We start from the raw sequence: 16255 nt of genomic DNA on the forward strand, positions 1-16255 counted from the left end.
TAGTAATAGTGGGAGTAAAACTACCATAACCATCATTGTAATCATCATAAATTGCAGGCATGGTATAATCATAATAACCTTTATCCTCCATAGTAGGTGGCACCAAAATACCACTATCATTATAATCATCATAAATAGGAGGTAAAGTATCATCAAAGAAAATTTTCTCCTCAAAACTTGGGGGACTAAAAATATCATGCTCATCAAAACCAGCTTCCCCAAGCTTAGAATTTTCCATAGCATTAGCAACAATGGTGTTCAAAGCATTCATACTAATAACATTCCCATTAGCATGCATATAAAGTTCCATGGGTTTTTTAATTCTCTCTTCAAACACATCATGTCCTAATTCAAGATAAAGTTCATAAAGATCTCTCATTTTGTTGTTGTTTTCCATTAAGCCTAACTAGTGAAAACAAGAAACAAAAAGATATAATTGCAGGATCTAAAGGAAATATCTTTGAGCACTCACACACCGGCAACAGTGGTAGGAGATAGCTTAGTAGTCGGAGGATGTGAATACCTTTTACCTTACCTCCCCGGCAACGGCGCCAGAAAATAGCTTGATGTCTACGCACGCTTCTATTCCTGTAGACAATGCTGGGCCTCCAAGAGCAGAGGTTTGTAGAACAGCAGCAAGTTTCCCTTAAGTGAATCACCCAAGGTTTATCGAACTCAGGGAGGAAGAGGTCAAAGATATCCCTCTCAAGCAACCCTGCAATCACGATACAAGAAGTCTCTTGTGTCCCCAACACACCTAATACACTTGTCAGATGTATAGGTGCACTAGTTCGGCGAAGAGATAGTGAAATACAAGTAGTATGGATGTATGTGAGTGGTAATAGCAATCTGAATAAAATATGGCAGCGAGTAAACATGCAATAGAACAGTAAATAAACGGAGTTTCAGTGCTTGGAAACAAGACCTAGGGATCATACTTTCACTAGTGGACACTCTCAACATTGATCACATAACTGAATAAACAAATACTACTTTCTCTACACTCTCTTGTTGGATGACAAACACCATTCATTGTGTAGGGCTACAAGAGCACCTCAATGCCGGAGTTAACAAGCTCCACAACATTCGATGTTCATATTTAAATAACCTTAGAGTGCATGATAGACCAACACAATTATACCGAGTACTAACATAGCATGCGCCTGTCAACATTAGCTATGAAAGGGGGAATAGATCACATCAATACTATCATAGTAATAGTTAACTTCATAATCTACAAGAGATCACAATCATAACCTACGCCAAGTACTACATGATGCACACACTGTCCACATTACATCATGAAGGAGGAATAGACTACTTTAATAACATCACTAGAGTAGCACATAGATGATATTCAACTAGATCACAAAGCTCATGATCACATGGGAGAGAGATTAACCACATAGCTACCGGTACAGCCCTTAGCCTCGATGGAGAACTACTCCATCCTCATCATAGGAGACAGCAGCGTTGATGAAGATGGCGGTGGTGTCGATGGAGATTCCTTCCAGGGGCACTTCCCCGTCCCGGCGGCGTGCCGGAACAGAGACTTCTGTCCCCCGAATCTTGGCTTCGCGATGGCGGCGGCTCTGGAACTTTTCCCGTATCGTGGCTTATTCTTCTAGGGTTTTCGCGACGGAGTCCTTAAGTAGGCGGAAGGGCAGCCTCGGAGGGGGTCTGGGGAAGCCAGACAAGAGGGGGCGCCCCCCCCCTTGGGCCGCGCCGCCACCATGTGTGGTGGCCCTGGGCCTCTCCTCTGGCCCCTCTCCGGTGTTCTGGAAGCTTCGTGGAATTATAAGATACTGGGCGTTGATTTCGTCCAATTCCGAGAATATTTCCTTACTAGGATTTCTGAAACCAAAAACAGCAGAAAACAAGAACTGGCACTTCGGCATCTCGTTAATAGGTTAGTTCCGGAAAATGCATCAAAACGATGTAAAGTGTGTATAAAACATATGTGTATCATCATAAAAGTAGCATGGAACATAAGAAATTATAGATACGTTTGAGACGTATCAGGACTCCTTGTTGTTCACATAACACACATGTATCAATGTTTCGGTTAATACAATTATATCATGGTATGTAAACATTATCATAAACACAAAGATATATTATAATAACCATTTTATTATTGCCTCTTGGGCATATCTCCAACAATTTTGCCCTCAAGTACTGTCACAAATGCTAACAGAAGCCGAAACTTATCCTGATTGGCTGAGTCGTTGTCACACGGATCGACTCCCCAACCGTTGATCCGCTGATCTAACGGGCAGTATACCCCTCTCTATCTCTTCGTGGCCACCCCTCTCTCTCTCTTCGTGGTCACCCCTTTCTCTCTCTCTCTGTCGGTGGACAGTGTGCAATAACGAGTTTTCCACGTACTATATTCCCTCTATTTATGCATTATTTTCCACAATCTATTTAGGCATTACTTTTCACGGATTTCCATTTCTTTTAGGCATGCCCTTACTTTTTTGTTGAGATATAAACCCCCACAACGGTCATCTCCTCCTTAATTTATTGTGTAAACCCCACAACGGTCATCTCTACCTTAATTTATTGTGTAAACCCCACAACGGCCATCGTGCACGGTATGGATTTCGGTTGCTTCCTACACTTCAAATATGAAGGCGATGATGTGCTCACAATGAAGGTGTTCGACGGAACAATGTGCAGGAAGTACTACTACACGAACGACGAAGATACTGACGATGGAAGCAACGACGACGTGAAGTCATGCATTCATCCCCTTTAGATAAGGGGATTATGACCAAGAACATTTATGTAGCTTCATATGCATCGATTTAGAGATCTAGCTATTTTCTATATATTATGCATATACCACCATGATTCGAGCACCACAGCCTCCAAACGATGCCGATGCCGATATCGGCATGGTCAGAACGGCTATACTCGCCGCCACTGCTAGGTCACCATCGGGATGCACCCTCAATCCCGTCCCCTCATTCGATCACTGACACACCGGAGATACCGCCGAGGCCAATGACGAACGTACATGCTGATGCCAATGCCGAACATGCACGCCGCTTTGGGCACGGCCACGCCGCCCCGCTATGCTGGACGCCACAGACCATCGCAAGGTCTTTCCCTTCGCCACCACACTCCCCTAGCACCCATTTATACACGCCAGAAAGGAGAGACACTAGTTTTCTCTACATTGCTCGCGTTCGTGTCCGACACCGTCAGTCAAAGTGTTGAGGTCATCGTCGATGTCCTCGACCATTTCTTCTCTTCTTTGCATGGTTAAACGCGTCTAGTTCATATCTATCTAATGCGTCCGGTCTCGCCTCATGCAGTTCTTTGTGGACGTCGATCTCATCTCGGCACGCCGCATGCCACCTCCTCCGTGCCATCACTGTAGAGCTCCGTTTCAAAATCTAATCCTACCCGTGTATTGCCCCTTGTATCAGCGTCATGGCTCCACTTGTCATTCGATATACCGAAGCCCCACTCGTCCGTGTTTTGGTCAGGGATACGGCGATGCTTACGGTCAAATAAAGATATATGGTCTAACGTGTCTTTGCGAACTCTACGTGGCCCCACTAGTCAGCAGATAACGGTCAAAGTTGTTGACCCATCGGGCTAACGGCCGTTCCAGCACTTGTAAGGGTTTTAGACAAGGGCTTGGGCAAAACTGAGTAAAAACTAAGGAGCTGGAAAAAACTGAGCACACATAAGGACCCGAGGGCACGGAAATAGAAATTCCTAATATATTTGCTAACTTTCTTGTTGCATCACTTTTATTAAAATATTGCGATACTACTCTTTTAATGGTGCAATACTACTCCCCAGTGACGATAATCTTCTTACGAAACAACAACTGCCAAGATGGTTGGAAATACTGCGATAGAGTACAATACTGAGATAGAGTACAAGCGGTAAGGTTAAGTGCTACAAGAGTTAAAATAAGGGACGTTTTACATGAATCGTTCATATCGGTTGATCCAAGGGTCCAGGTATGAGATACTGCACAAAAATTTATGTAGTATTACGAGCTGTCAAGGGCATTTTGGGTACTACAGTCATACAAATCTCACACCTACGTCCCATCCAGAGTTATAAGAAGAGAGTACGGATGGCATATATGTTGTAACAAATAACCATTAAAAGTTCGACATTATCATATGGCCGAAACCTTCAGCTCGGGTCTACACATGTGTCACCTCTAGAAGCCTGGTTGTCCGCTAAGCGCTAAAGATTAAAAAACCAAAGAAGACCGAAAGTTTGATGATTTATCCTAGTTGTACATCTTAATTTTCTAACAAAAAAGATAGAAATGTCACATTAATGTATGAATATGAAGTACTTCCCTATTTCATAGTTCAAAAAGCAATCACTGTCTAATTATGTATTTTCCTTGATTTTCCTAAACAAAGTGTTTGGTTAATGTAATTCCATTGTCCGAGACATATGATTATTCTACAAGTTGGCGAGATATTCCCAAGTTGATATACTACAATCTAGAAATAACCACGTCTAGTGTTGTCCACTTAATTAAGCATACAAAACACCAATTTTCAGTTACTTCTATCGTAATACTGGTGGTTGCTTCGATGGATCGTTCAAAATAAGTAACCCAAAATAAGTAACCCGTCTCAATAAGAAAGTAAACATGCCCATGATTCAGTGAGAAACTCCTCATAAACACCATGTGTGCTCTAGAATTTTCCATCTGTATGTACCAAATTGCTTAGTGGAAACCGCAATCACGGTATTCATTGAACCATAAGATTTAACTTTTCTTTAGCAAGATATTTATCATATAATATAATTATACATAAATCTAGTTAATTTATGGATGCATGAAGTTTTGTCCCTATTTTTCCTTCTAGCATTTACGGGCATTCAATCAAAGATATGTCATGTTTGCCGAAGAGTTACAATAAGCACGTAAGTGGTGGAAAATTAAGGTTTACTTTTGGACCTAGTAAGTATATTACTCAATAATAAATAAATAATTATATACCAGAAACATCATAACTAATTTGCAACATTAGTGTGTGGCTAATTATGCTAACCGAGTAATACAGATTATGCTAGTTAAGATTATTGTTTTAAAATAATAAATTACAAGTAATTATAAAAGTTTAGTATAAATCTCATTTAGTTTATATAAAAGTTTTAAGTGTTGTGGTGATGTAGTGGTCCGCACAACTAAAAAATAGGGTCGTACCTGAATGTCCATGCCTAGCATCATCAGCGTAGTTAGAGCTAGTTCATATTTGAATGATTGGTTAAGTGGCTCAGCTCACTTATACTTATTTCAGTCTCTAGAATAAATAAACGGCCCCGTGGCCCATTCATCCATGGGAAAGGGCGCACAACCGTGTAGAAAACCAGGTTCATCATATATCATTTTGGTTTGTGTATTGATCAAATAATTGGTAAATATGACACATCCAATGCCAATATGGTGTTATTATTTAAAATAACATGATAAATTTTATTTATTTGCAGTTACTAAATTGATGTTGATTAAAGGTGCATTTGATGTAATTCTTGATAATCCTTAAAATGTAATCTTACATAATTCATGTGTTTATATTTACTATCTTAACTCATTTTCATTCTATACAATAGCAATGTTATTCACTAAATGCGTAGGGTATTGTTATAGGGATAAAATTGGATCATCTCAAACATGCTCTTTACCCTACGACGCCACCGTCGACCAACAACAGTTGTATAAAGGTACACCCAAAATGTTGACCAACTGGAAAGAAAAGGCCAAGGTAATACAAGAACGAAAAAAAGAACAAACCCAAAAGAAGAAAGGGAAGCCCACTAAAGCCCATTAGTATTCCTCTCATATGGACCACAGGCATGGGCCACAAAAGACAAGAAAGCCCTTTCTTTTTCCCCCTTTGGGGATTTTTAGACTTTTCCGTAGAATATACTAGGGTGCCCTTGCTTTCCCTCCACACGAAAGGGTATTAACATTCATTTGTACAAAGCTTTATCATCGTGAATAGATCTCGTAAAGGTGATCAAAACATTAAAAAAATTTAAGGGGCACCGAGAATGCACATCCGAGAACCTTAAATTTGCAGTTTCTGATGCCATTTTGTCGGTGCTTCTTAAATATGAAAATGCTTCGCGAGACAAAAGCTCCAGGCCACGTCAATGTGGTTCTACCATGGGTCTCGATGGAATCCTCCATTGTATGAATAAAAAAGTCTGGGAAAGGGTTAGATTGAACGTGTAGCTCACCAGGAAGTGGTACCCGGGTTCAGAGGAGGACAAACAACGACCTAGCTCACCGCCGAGGAAGAAGATAGAAAAATCGTCGTGTGGAGGAGGAGCTAGGGGATCCACGAAGTGGTGGTGACCAACACGGGGTAGCGCGAACGACGTAGGCAGGTCGGGCTACTTGGGAAAGCACATCAGGAAAAAAAATTAAAAAGGACCAGTAGGTGGGTCCTTGGCAGATTTGCATTTACAATTCTCTATACGGCTGCTGCTCGCCTGGAGCCTGCGCAACATGGTAAAAATCGTTTTTCGGTGCCCTTTATCTGCGTTTTAAGGGCCTATCTTTTACAGGCTCTGTTAGCATTGCTCTTATCGATTCCCTTCTTGCCCTCCACGACTATGCCATCTACCATCGTGCGTTGGCACCACCATAAACCCTACCCCACACCAATCTCGCCGGACAACATTTTAAGATGGGTCGTGCATTTTTTTGCCGCTTTGTCTAGCTCAGTGGACTAGGACAAGGCATCGTCCTTGGTGACATGGGTATGCCTAATTGGGCTTAAGGTTTGTGTCACCCTGTTGCGTATTGCAGAGAAGCCTATGATAATGGAAGCCGAAGCCCGCAAGACGAAGCTTATCGAGTAATGAAAGGCCCACTTCAAAGGCGACATATTCTTAGTTAGGCAAGTTATATATATAAACCGACCCGAACTGAACTCTAAGACCTAGCCACTTATATAAAGGCTAGGAGGAGATAGCGGGAGATCAACGAATCTTTGTTGTAAACCCTAGCTTGTTCTAATTTACGACGATTTAGCCTCATAATCAATCTGTCGGATCAGCCTTGTTGTCAGACCAATCGACAGAACAACCAACACACCACTTTTTTCTGAAACCTTAAGTTCATATCCATGGACATTTTCGAGGTGACCCTTCGTCACTGCACGCCCACAGGCCGCAAACAGTCACATGTGTGTCTGAAATTTTACTGGGTGGACTTGAGCTCAAAATAAAAGGTCGTGTATTGTTCAGTCGAGATGTGGAATCAACGTGCTCGAAGCTGCCATGGATTTTTGACTCCGTATATGTGCGATCATACTCATGTGTTTAGTCGACATTGTTACAAGTTTGTGTTTTTATCAGATTTTTCGATATTGCATATGTATTTTCAAAATATTGCAAACACAATGCATGAATGTTCTCAAAATATTATGATTTTTGCACATTTTTATAACATGTCAACATGTTGCATATCAATATTTTGTTGCATTGCTTTTCTTAAAACATTACATCTTAGAACAACATTTTCACCTTTTTGTTGCATTACTCGATCATGGATGATCAATCAGACAATGTAGGAGATTGATTTTCCACGAATTGACCCTCTAATAATTTGTTAGATATGAGAACCTTTGACGGACAAGGGAAGTCTTGTTAGATAGACAAGGGAAGTCAGTGGGAGGTGACCGGCATTGGTCGAGATACGGCGTGGAGGACATGTTTTTTTCTTTGTATTTGTGGTGGTTGCCTTTGAATTAGCCGGAGTGAAGTCTGTCAACGCTGGTTGTCCGCAGCGAGTTACAGTCATCTTGTATTCAAAATTCTGCCAAGGCACACTTTGGTGTGCTCTCGGAAAAAAAAAACTTTGACAGACCATGACAATCTTTTGTGATAATTTTTGTTTGAACATGAGCATACACAGATGATAATACACCCTTCTCAAAATCAAAGCCTTATTATTACCCCTGTCTAATACACGCGCTGCTTACAGAAAAAAAATGCTCCTACCAGGAGACACGAATCAGCGTTTCAACTTTTGATCTACAGGACTCCACAAGAAAATTTCGAGTTCCGTATGCACTTCCAAGTCCCACTCAAAATCCAGGTCGAACTCGCTCGTCGCCGATGCTGCCTGCAGAAGCATCTCTCACATCTCCTGTTCAATTCAACACACACCAAGAAGACAACTATCTGCAAACGTTCCCTACTGCCCCAGAAGCCTCTTGACGCCAGACTTCTGGTCGGGGGTGAGCCTCGCCGGGAACTTGATGTCAAACTTCACCCTCAGGTTGCCCTTCTTCGACGGCTCCTTGGGCAGCGGCATGCCCTCTCCCCGGACCACCTCCTCATACCCCGGGTGGATCACGGAGCTGATCGGCACAGTGAGGCTCCGCCCGTCCAGCGTCGTCAGGTGCACCGTGTGCCCCGTCAGGGCGTCGGCCAGGGGGATCTTCTGCGTCGCCACCAGGTCGTTGCCGTCTCGGGTGTACACCGGGTGCGGCTTCTCGTCGATGATGAACACCAGGTCCGACGCGATGGTGTTGGGCTTCTCGTTGCCCTTCTCCGGGAAGGTGATCTTGGTGCCCTTCTTCCACCCCGGCTTCACGTCGATCGTCAAGATCTCCTCCACTGGTATTGTTTTGCTGCACAGTTAATTGGTGGCACAAGCAGCGTTTAGTATTTCACATATTCAGCGCGCAGAATCAAATTGTTGCTCTTCTGTACACATGTATTTGCGAAGAACTGACAGTAAATGCTAAATAATTCAGTATGACCGACCGTGCTAAATAATTCAGTATGACTAAAGCTGGCTGGACAATTCTTAACAACTGTCTAAATCAGTAACACATGGCCAAATTGCTATAGATGGAACCAGCTACACAACTAAAAATCTACCTTCTATATACCATGGTCAATGACAGTGAACCAAACAAAGTTCAGGCATCACTTTCTGAAATAAAAAAATAGGCTGCAAGCGAATCACTACAATTCTGCTAAAACGAATCAAAGTTGTTGATTGGACAATCAGGTTTAATTTGGACCAACCAAGGAAATCTCCAATCTGCAGGTCACAATTTACTACTAGTCTAATTCAACAGTAGAACATGACCAAGTCAGACAGAGATCTGAGGCAGAGGAGGAAGGAGACACTCACCCACTGGCATCAGCAATTTCCCTGGAAATCTTCATCTTCTTGGTGGTGCCCTTGTAGAGCTCCTCGAGAGAGCACGGCAGCTTCCGCTCGATGGGCGCCGCCTTGACCGCCCTCCCGCCGCCGCCGGCGAACATCCCGGGGTGCACGTGCCCGTCCCCGCCGCCGAACGCGGAGCCGAAGGCATCCTCGCCGCCGCCGAACATGGACGGCGAGAACCGTATGCCGCCCGACCGCATGCCTGGCATCCCCCCCATGCCGCCGCCGCCGCCGCCCATGCCGCCGAAGGGGCTGGACGAGCCGAAGAACTCGGCGAAGATGTCCTCGGCGTTGCGCGGGTTGAACCGGAACGTCGTGGGCCCGTCGCCGCCGCTGGTGGAGAAGAAGGTCGCGCCCCCGGGCATGCCCGCGCCGCCGGCGCCCGGCGGCGGCACCTGCCCCTTGAGCCCCTCCTCGCCGTACTGGTCGTACACGGCGCGCTTCTGCGGGTCGCTCAGCACCTGCGGATCGAGGAACGCGTCAGGACAGGGCATTGCGGCGACATGAATGGATGGAAACCAAATCTAATCCCCCCTGAACTGAAGATCGATGATTTTTCTTGGGGAGGGAGGGAGGGAGGTGAGTAATTACCTCGTAGGCCTCGGAGATCTGCTTGAACTTGTTCTCGGCCTCCTTCTTGTTGGTGGGGTTCTTGTCGGGGTGCCACTTCATGGCGAGCTTGCGGTAGGCCTTCTTGAGGTCGTCGTCGCTGGCGCCCTTGTCCACCCCCAGGATCTTGTAGTAGTCCAGCCCCATGGCCGCAATCTTTCTCTGCTCGGTCGAGCTCCGCTCCGCCGCCGCTTCTCTTCTTCTCGGCTAATAATCGATCGATCCTCGCGTGGGAATCGCTCGCGCTCGTGTTCGAGTTGTTGCTGCTCTGCTGTTCTGGTACGGGGTTTGTGAGAGGAGGGAGGGAGGGAGAGAAAAGGGGAGGAGAGAAGCGTCTGGAGAGGGAAGGGTGTCGAATAGGGAAACGGACGAGCGGTGTGTGGAAGCTTCCAGAACCTGCGCGATAGCGCGCGTGCTCTCTCGGCCGCCGCAGAACTCTCACCTGCCCGCTGGTCCTGCACCAGAATTGGGCCATTGAATAGGGCTTGGCTCTTCTGTGGTCCGCCTATGGCCTGTTAGAATTTTAGTATTATAATAAGCCGATAATTGGGCCCATAATAGGCTCTCGAAGTGCTCCCGTGGTTATCTTTTTTTTTTCTTTGGCAGAATCTCTGTCGAAAAGTTGAGTTCTCAGCAAGCGTTAACAACAAAATCATCGCAGTTCAACAAATACATGTGCTACAAGATAGATTCTAGAAATTACATGCATGTAGAGTTACTTCTCTATTCCACATCAACAGCTACTCAATATAAGGCCACAAACTCTCACATTCATCTTATTGATGCATAAGCTCCTTTAAAGTTATTTTTTCCTTACATTTCAAAAGAGCTCTCATCCTCATCACCAGATATCACCAGCTCATACCCCACAATCACCTTGATGTCATCACCACAAACCTCATGCAGAATTGTTGGCGTAGTTGTCAACATGACGAATAGGATTGTTGCAGTAGTGAGCATCATCGCCCTCGAGAACGCCACCATAGAGGCCGTCGTTGTGTCTACTATAACTATAGACATCATCACCATCCACGACATCCTCGTAAGATACGTAATCACGAAGAAATTTTTGGAGAAAGTGCGATTTTATTTACTAGATTTGGGGTTCAATCAAATGGTAGAGCGCCTTGTGGGCGTACCGAAGACCGGCGGAGCTTGAGGCATTGGTGGCGTCCGAGGCTCCGGGTGGCGAGGGCGAGGTAGAGCTCCAGATGCTAGCGCTCGCAACGGTCTGAGAAAGGGAGCGGCAATGGGGCGATGGTTCTCGTGGGCGGGGTAGGCGAGGGCGAGGTAGAGCTCCAAACGCTAGCGCTTGCAACAGTCGAAGAAATGGAGCGGCAATAGTTCTCGTGGGCGGGTAGCGAGGGCGAGGTAGATCTCTAGACGCTAGCGCTCGCAACGGTCGAAGAAAGGGAGCGGCGATGGTTCTCGTGGGCAGGGTAGGCGAGGGCGAGGTGGAGCTCCATACGCTAGCGCTCGCAACGGTCGTTGAGTGGCGATGGTTCTCGGCCGCCGCAGAACTCGGCAAATCCTATACACCGACCAGGTCGGTCCCTACCGCGCGCCGCACACCCCCCGCGCGCGGTATGGGCCGGCCTGGTCGGCCCAGTTCGCCTCTTTTTTCTGTTTTCTGTTTCTGTTTCTTTCTTTTCTTTTCTTTTTTCTTTTCTTTTCTTTTCCTTTTTTATTTTCTGTTCCTTTTTGTTTCTTTTTTTTGTTTTGTTTCTTTTTTGTTTATATTTATTTTTGTTCAAATTTGAAAATATTTCAAATTCAGAAAAATTTCAAAATTGAAAACTGTTCAAAATTTAAAAAATGTTCAAATTTTAAAAACGTTCAAATTTTAAAACCGTTTAAATACAAAAAATGTTCAAATCTGAAATCCATTCAAATTTGAAAAATGTTCAAATACAAAAAATTGTTCAAATTTGAAATCCGTTCAAATTTGAAAAATGTTCAAATAAAAAAATGTTCAAATTATAAAAGCGTTCAAATTTGAAATCCGTTCAAATTTGGAAAAATGTTCAAATTCGAAAAAATGTTTAAATTTCGAAAAAAATTAAATCAAAATCTGAACATTTTTAAAATTTCCAAAATTTCGAATCTGAACAGATTTTGAAAATTTGTTCTCCGAAATATATTTTTTAAAAGTTAGATATTAAAAAAGAAAAATATTAACAAAAAAAAATTACCTACTACTAATGGGCCGTGGCCCAACCAACCGGCATGGTCGCTGGGGTGTGCGGTGGCCCGTACACACCGACCAGGTCGGTGTACAGCACTCCCCCAGAACTCTCACCTGCCAGCTGGTCCTGCACGAGAATTGGGCCGGTTAATAGGGTTTGGCCCTTCTTTGGTCGGCCTAGGGCCTTTTAGCATTTTTTTAGAGCAACCACATATATTTCATTAATCGAACACTAAGTTACATGAAGCAACATATATAAAAACTAAAAGACAAACCGGAATAAAATAATTATCCTGAATTTACCAATAAAATTCTAAAAGATCGAGAAATACAAAACGATCCCTAAGATTTCCAGCAACCACCGTAGCCAGCGGCCGCCATCCAATTCCAACGCCGCCGAGACGAACGCAAGAAGAGACGCCGAGCCTCCACCGTTGCAAGATCCAAAAAAGCACCATCACCAACGAGGCTTTGTGAGTCGATGAACAGGCCTGCTGCAAGCATCAAGGCACATGTCGCTGTGGCACGTCGATCAGGGGACATCCCCGTGCTGTCTTGGACCAAGATACGCCGCCTCCCATCGACGAAGTCAGAGAAGAATGGCATAACCACCACCTTCGGACCAACATCTTCGCTCCAGAAGAACCACCTCGCCCCGGCCCCCAGCGCCGTCGTGGACAAACGCTAGTGGCACGTCGAGAAACAGATCTCGCCAGACCTGAAGAACGGCAAGAAGACCAAGCTACCGACCTGAAAGATCGACAATCACACGTTGCCAATAACTCCGAGACGTTGCCGTGAAGGTCGCCGCCGGTGTGGAGAAGTTGTGGCAGATTTATTTGCTCGAGCGTCGCTCCCACCACCCCAACAACGCACCATGGGAGACAAAAACTAGCCCTAACTACTAGGCCAAAACGGAGGAACGAGGGTCCCCCGCCCTCATGCCGCTGCTAGAGCAGCAAGCGGAGGGAGAGGAAACCAGGCCCAACGCCTCGACCGGAGATTGAAAAGATTGGATCGTCGCCGCCGCCGCCGCCTCTCACGAGCTGACCGAGGGAAAAACGGTTCGGTATTCTTGTTGTTATAAAAAAGTACTAGCCGGTAATTGGACCCTTACTAGGCTCTGGAAGTGCTCCCGTGCTTATTCTTTCTTCCTTTGACAGAGAATCTCTCTCGAAACAGCAAGAGTTAATAAACAAAAACATGGCAGTTGAAAATAAAACATTGCACATGCTACAAGATAGATTCTAGAAATGGCATGCATGTAGAGTTACTTCTCTATTCCACATCAACAACTGCTCAATATAAGGCCACAAACTCTCACATTCATCTTATTGATGCATAAGCTCCTTTAAAGTAATTTTCCCTTACATTTCAAAAGAGCTCTCATCCTCATCACCAGACATCATCAGCTCATACCGCACAATCACCTTAATGCCATTACCACAAACCTCATGCAAAAATGTTGTCGTAGGTGTCAACATGGCGACTAGGATTGTTGCGGTAGTGAGCATCAACACCCTTGAGACCGCCGCAATAGAGGACATCATGTTCTCTACTATAACTATAGACGTCATCACCATCCACGATGTCGTCGTAAGATACGTAATCACTGCGCGAAATTTTCGGAGAAAGTTTGCGATTTTATTTACCTAAATTTGTGGTTCCGTCAAATGGTAGAACACCTTGTGGGCGTACCGAAGACCGGCAGAACTTGAGGCATTGGTGGCGTTCGAGGCTCCGGGTGGCGAGGGCGAGGTAGAGATCCAGACGCTAGCGCTCGCAACTGTCGGAAAAAGGGAGTGGCGATGGTTCTTGTGGGAGGGGTAGGCGAGGGCTAGGTAGATCTCCAAACTCTAGCGCTCGCAACTGTCGGAGAAAGGGAGCGGCGATGGTTCTCGTGGGCGTGGTAGGCGAGGGTGAGGTAGAGCTCCAGACGCTAGCGCTTGCAAAAGTCGAAGAAATGGAGCGGCGATAGTTCTCGTGGGCGGGTAAGCGAGGGCGAGGTATATCTCTATACGCTAGCGCCCGCAACGGTCGGGGAAAGGGAGCGGCGATGGTTCTCGTGGGCAGGGTAGGCGAGGGCGAGGTGGAGCTCCAGACGCTAGCGCTCGCAACGGTCGGAGAAAGGGAGCAGCGATTGTTCTCCTGGGTGGGGTAGGCGAGGGCGAGGTAGAGCTCCAGACAATAACGCTTGCAACGGTCGGAGAAAGGGAGCGGTGATGGTTCTCGTGGGCAGGGTAGACGAGATCGATATCGCGGTGGCCGGGATGGAGAGGGTGGGGTTGCGGCGACCTCTGACGGGGCCGCAAGTGTGGGATTGTGGAGTCCCAATTTTTTTCCGGCAGGGGCGCAGGTACGGGGAGGAATACTGACATTTCATGATCTCTATAGTTGCAATCAAGCAAGCTAGTCGTGAATAGGACAATTTGTGAAACATTGTTAGTCACGACTTATGTTGTACATTCACCAAGCATATATAACAAACATGTGATGTCTAGCTTGATTAGTGTTTCATGTAAATTCCACTCTCCAATCAACTCTAAAAGTGATGGGATCATTTAGTCATGACAAAAAGTATGAAGCCAAAGCAAATAGCCATAACCGTTCTACCTGATGGATATTGAAATTTCCCGTTTACATGTGAATAATATGTCCCAAACCCTTACCATTATGAAGTTTTTACCCATCTGCTACACGGATTTTGGGTACCCATTGCATTCTCGTTGTGCCCCTTGCAGCTCCGGAGCGTGCATAACCCGCGTGCTTCATGCCTCCATTGCCGGCACCACCTGCGCCCATACTCCTTGCCGCTTCCGGGCGAGCATCTCGGTTCGCGCCTCCGGTTGCCGCACTGTCCTTGGCCTTAGTCGCACCCGGCGCGCATCCCTGGCTTGCACCACCGGTGCGCTTCTCACCTCCGGTGGCCGCAGAGCCTGTGTTCTTAGCCGCGCCTGGCGCTCGTCCCGCTGCACCACCGGCGTGCTTCTTGCCTCCCGAGCCTGCACAACCGGCGCGCTTTTGGCCTCCAGTGCCCGCACAACCCGTGGTCTTAGGCGCGGCTCCCGGATCTAAACCACCGGCGCGGTTCGAGCCAGGAGCGTGTCCCGGACCTGCACCGCCTGCACGTTTCGCCGCTCCGGAGCGGGAGAACCCCCTAGTCTGGCCCTTAGCCGCGCCCGGCGCGCGTCCCGTTCCTGCACCACCGGCGGGCTTCGTGCCTCCGTAGCCGGAAAAGCCCGCCGCGCCTCCCTGGCCTGGACCGCTCGCGCCACCCGAGCCTGCACCTGCACGGGCAGTGTTGGTCGCCGCTGGAGTCGGCGGCGGCGGGGCATACCGCTTGAACGCGTCCCCGGCATGGAGCATATCATACAGCGCGCGCTTCATCGGGTCCTTGAGAACCTGCTCGATCAATTCACACGGACCGACAAACAAATCTTCATTGTTTTACCACAACGCAGACAAGATATTGATTTACTCCAGGCATGCGGGTCAGTAGATCGCTACTTGCTTACCTCGTAGGCCTCCGATAACTGCTTGAACCGCCTCTCCGCCTCATCCTTGTGGTCGGTGTTCTTGTCCGGATGCCACTTGAGCGCGCCCTTGTGGTAGCCCTTCTTGATGTCGCCGGCGGTGGCCACCATGGGCACGCCCAAGATCTTGTAGTAGTCCAGAGCCATGATAGCGCACTTTGCTGTTGCTTCGACTTCCGAATACCGACCCTGTCCGCCGATTGTTGATTTTATTCTTGGTTAATTAAAGCTCCGAGAGATCTGCGGTGGTGTACCGTTACTTTCTGGGGAAGGTGGAGAGGCATTCGAAGGTGGAGAAAGATTTTCTACCCTTGTATCGGAAATACGCGAGATATGCATGGCGCGTTTCCTTTTTCTGCGTGATGAGGCCTGGCCGGTGAGTCACCGGACTGCTCCGTAGGCTTCTTTTTTTACTTCGATGGAACACCGTATACGGAGTATCTCAGTACTACCATAGATATACTTTCATATTGTATTTGTTTACTATGCTAGTTGTTTATACTTTTGTCACTAGTATATATTTGGTCAAACTTAGAAATCGTTGATGTTTCTTATTAAGTTTTTTTTTTTTTCGAGGGTACGCCAAAGGCGTACCAAATATTTATAGAAGGCAGAGGTTTGAGTACAAGAACACTACCACTCGCTGCAAGCAACGAGTGTAGCACCAACTCCACACCGGCTAGTCCGAAGACAGCCACCACAGACACGACAAACACAACACGAAAGAGCCTGTCCTAA

The 16255-nt window shown here is 46.3% G+C and overlaps 1 protein-coding gene across 1 annotated transcript; it reads right to left on the bottom strand.

The window, feature by feature from the left end:
* Window positions 1-7935: 7935 nt before the first annotated feature.
* Window positions 7936-10112, bottom strand: LOC127327555 (uncharacterized). Its single transcript, XM_051354334.2, has 3 exons — window positions 9782-10112; window positions 9155-9651; window positions 7936-8642 (listed from the first exon to the last, which is right to left on the bottom strand). Exons 1-3 carry the CDS (start codon window positions 9944-9946, stop codon window positions 8204-8206), a joined length of 1101 nt encoding a protein of 366 aa, XP_051210294.1. The 5' UTR covers window positions 9947-10112; the 3' UTR covers window positions 7936-8203.
* Window positions 10113-16255: the final 6143 nt, after the last annotated feature.

The sequence above is a fragment of the Lolium perenne genome, chromosome 1 (genome assembly GCF_019359855.2).
Source record: "Lolium perenne isolate Kyuss_39 chromosome 1, Kyuss_2.0, whole genome shotgun sequence".
NCBI lineage: Eukaryota > Viridiplantae > Streptophyta > Magnoliopsida > Poales > Poaceae > Lolium > Lolium perenne.

What these genes read in the sequence shown, in the direction of transcription:
- LOC127327555 (XM_051354334.2), bottom strand. Translation starts at nt 9,946, where the DNA reads ATGGGGCTGGACTACTACAAGATCCTGGGGGTGGACAAGGGCGCCAGC. An exon ending in AGATCTCCGAGGCCTACGAG is followed by an intron (nt 9,652 to 9,781) that starts GTAATTACTCAC and finishes CTCGATCCGCAG; the next exon opens with GTGCTGAGCGACCCGCAGAA. An exon ending in GAAATTGCTGATGCCAGTGG is followed by an intron (nt 8,643 to 9,154) that starts GTGAGTGTCTCC and finishes TTAACTGTGCAG; the next exon opens with CAAAACAATACCAGTGGAGG.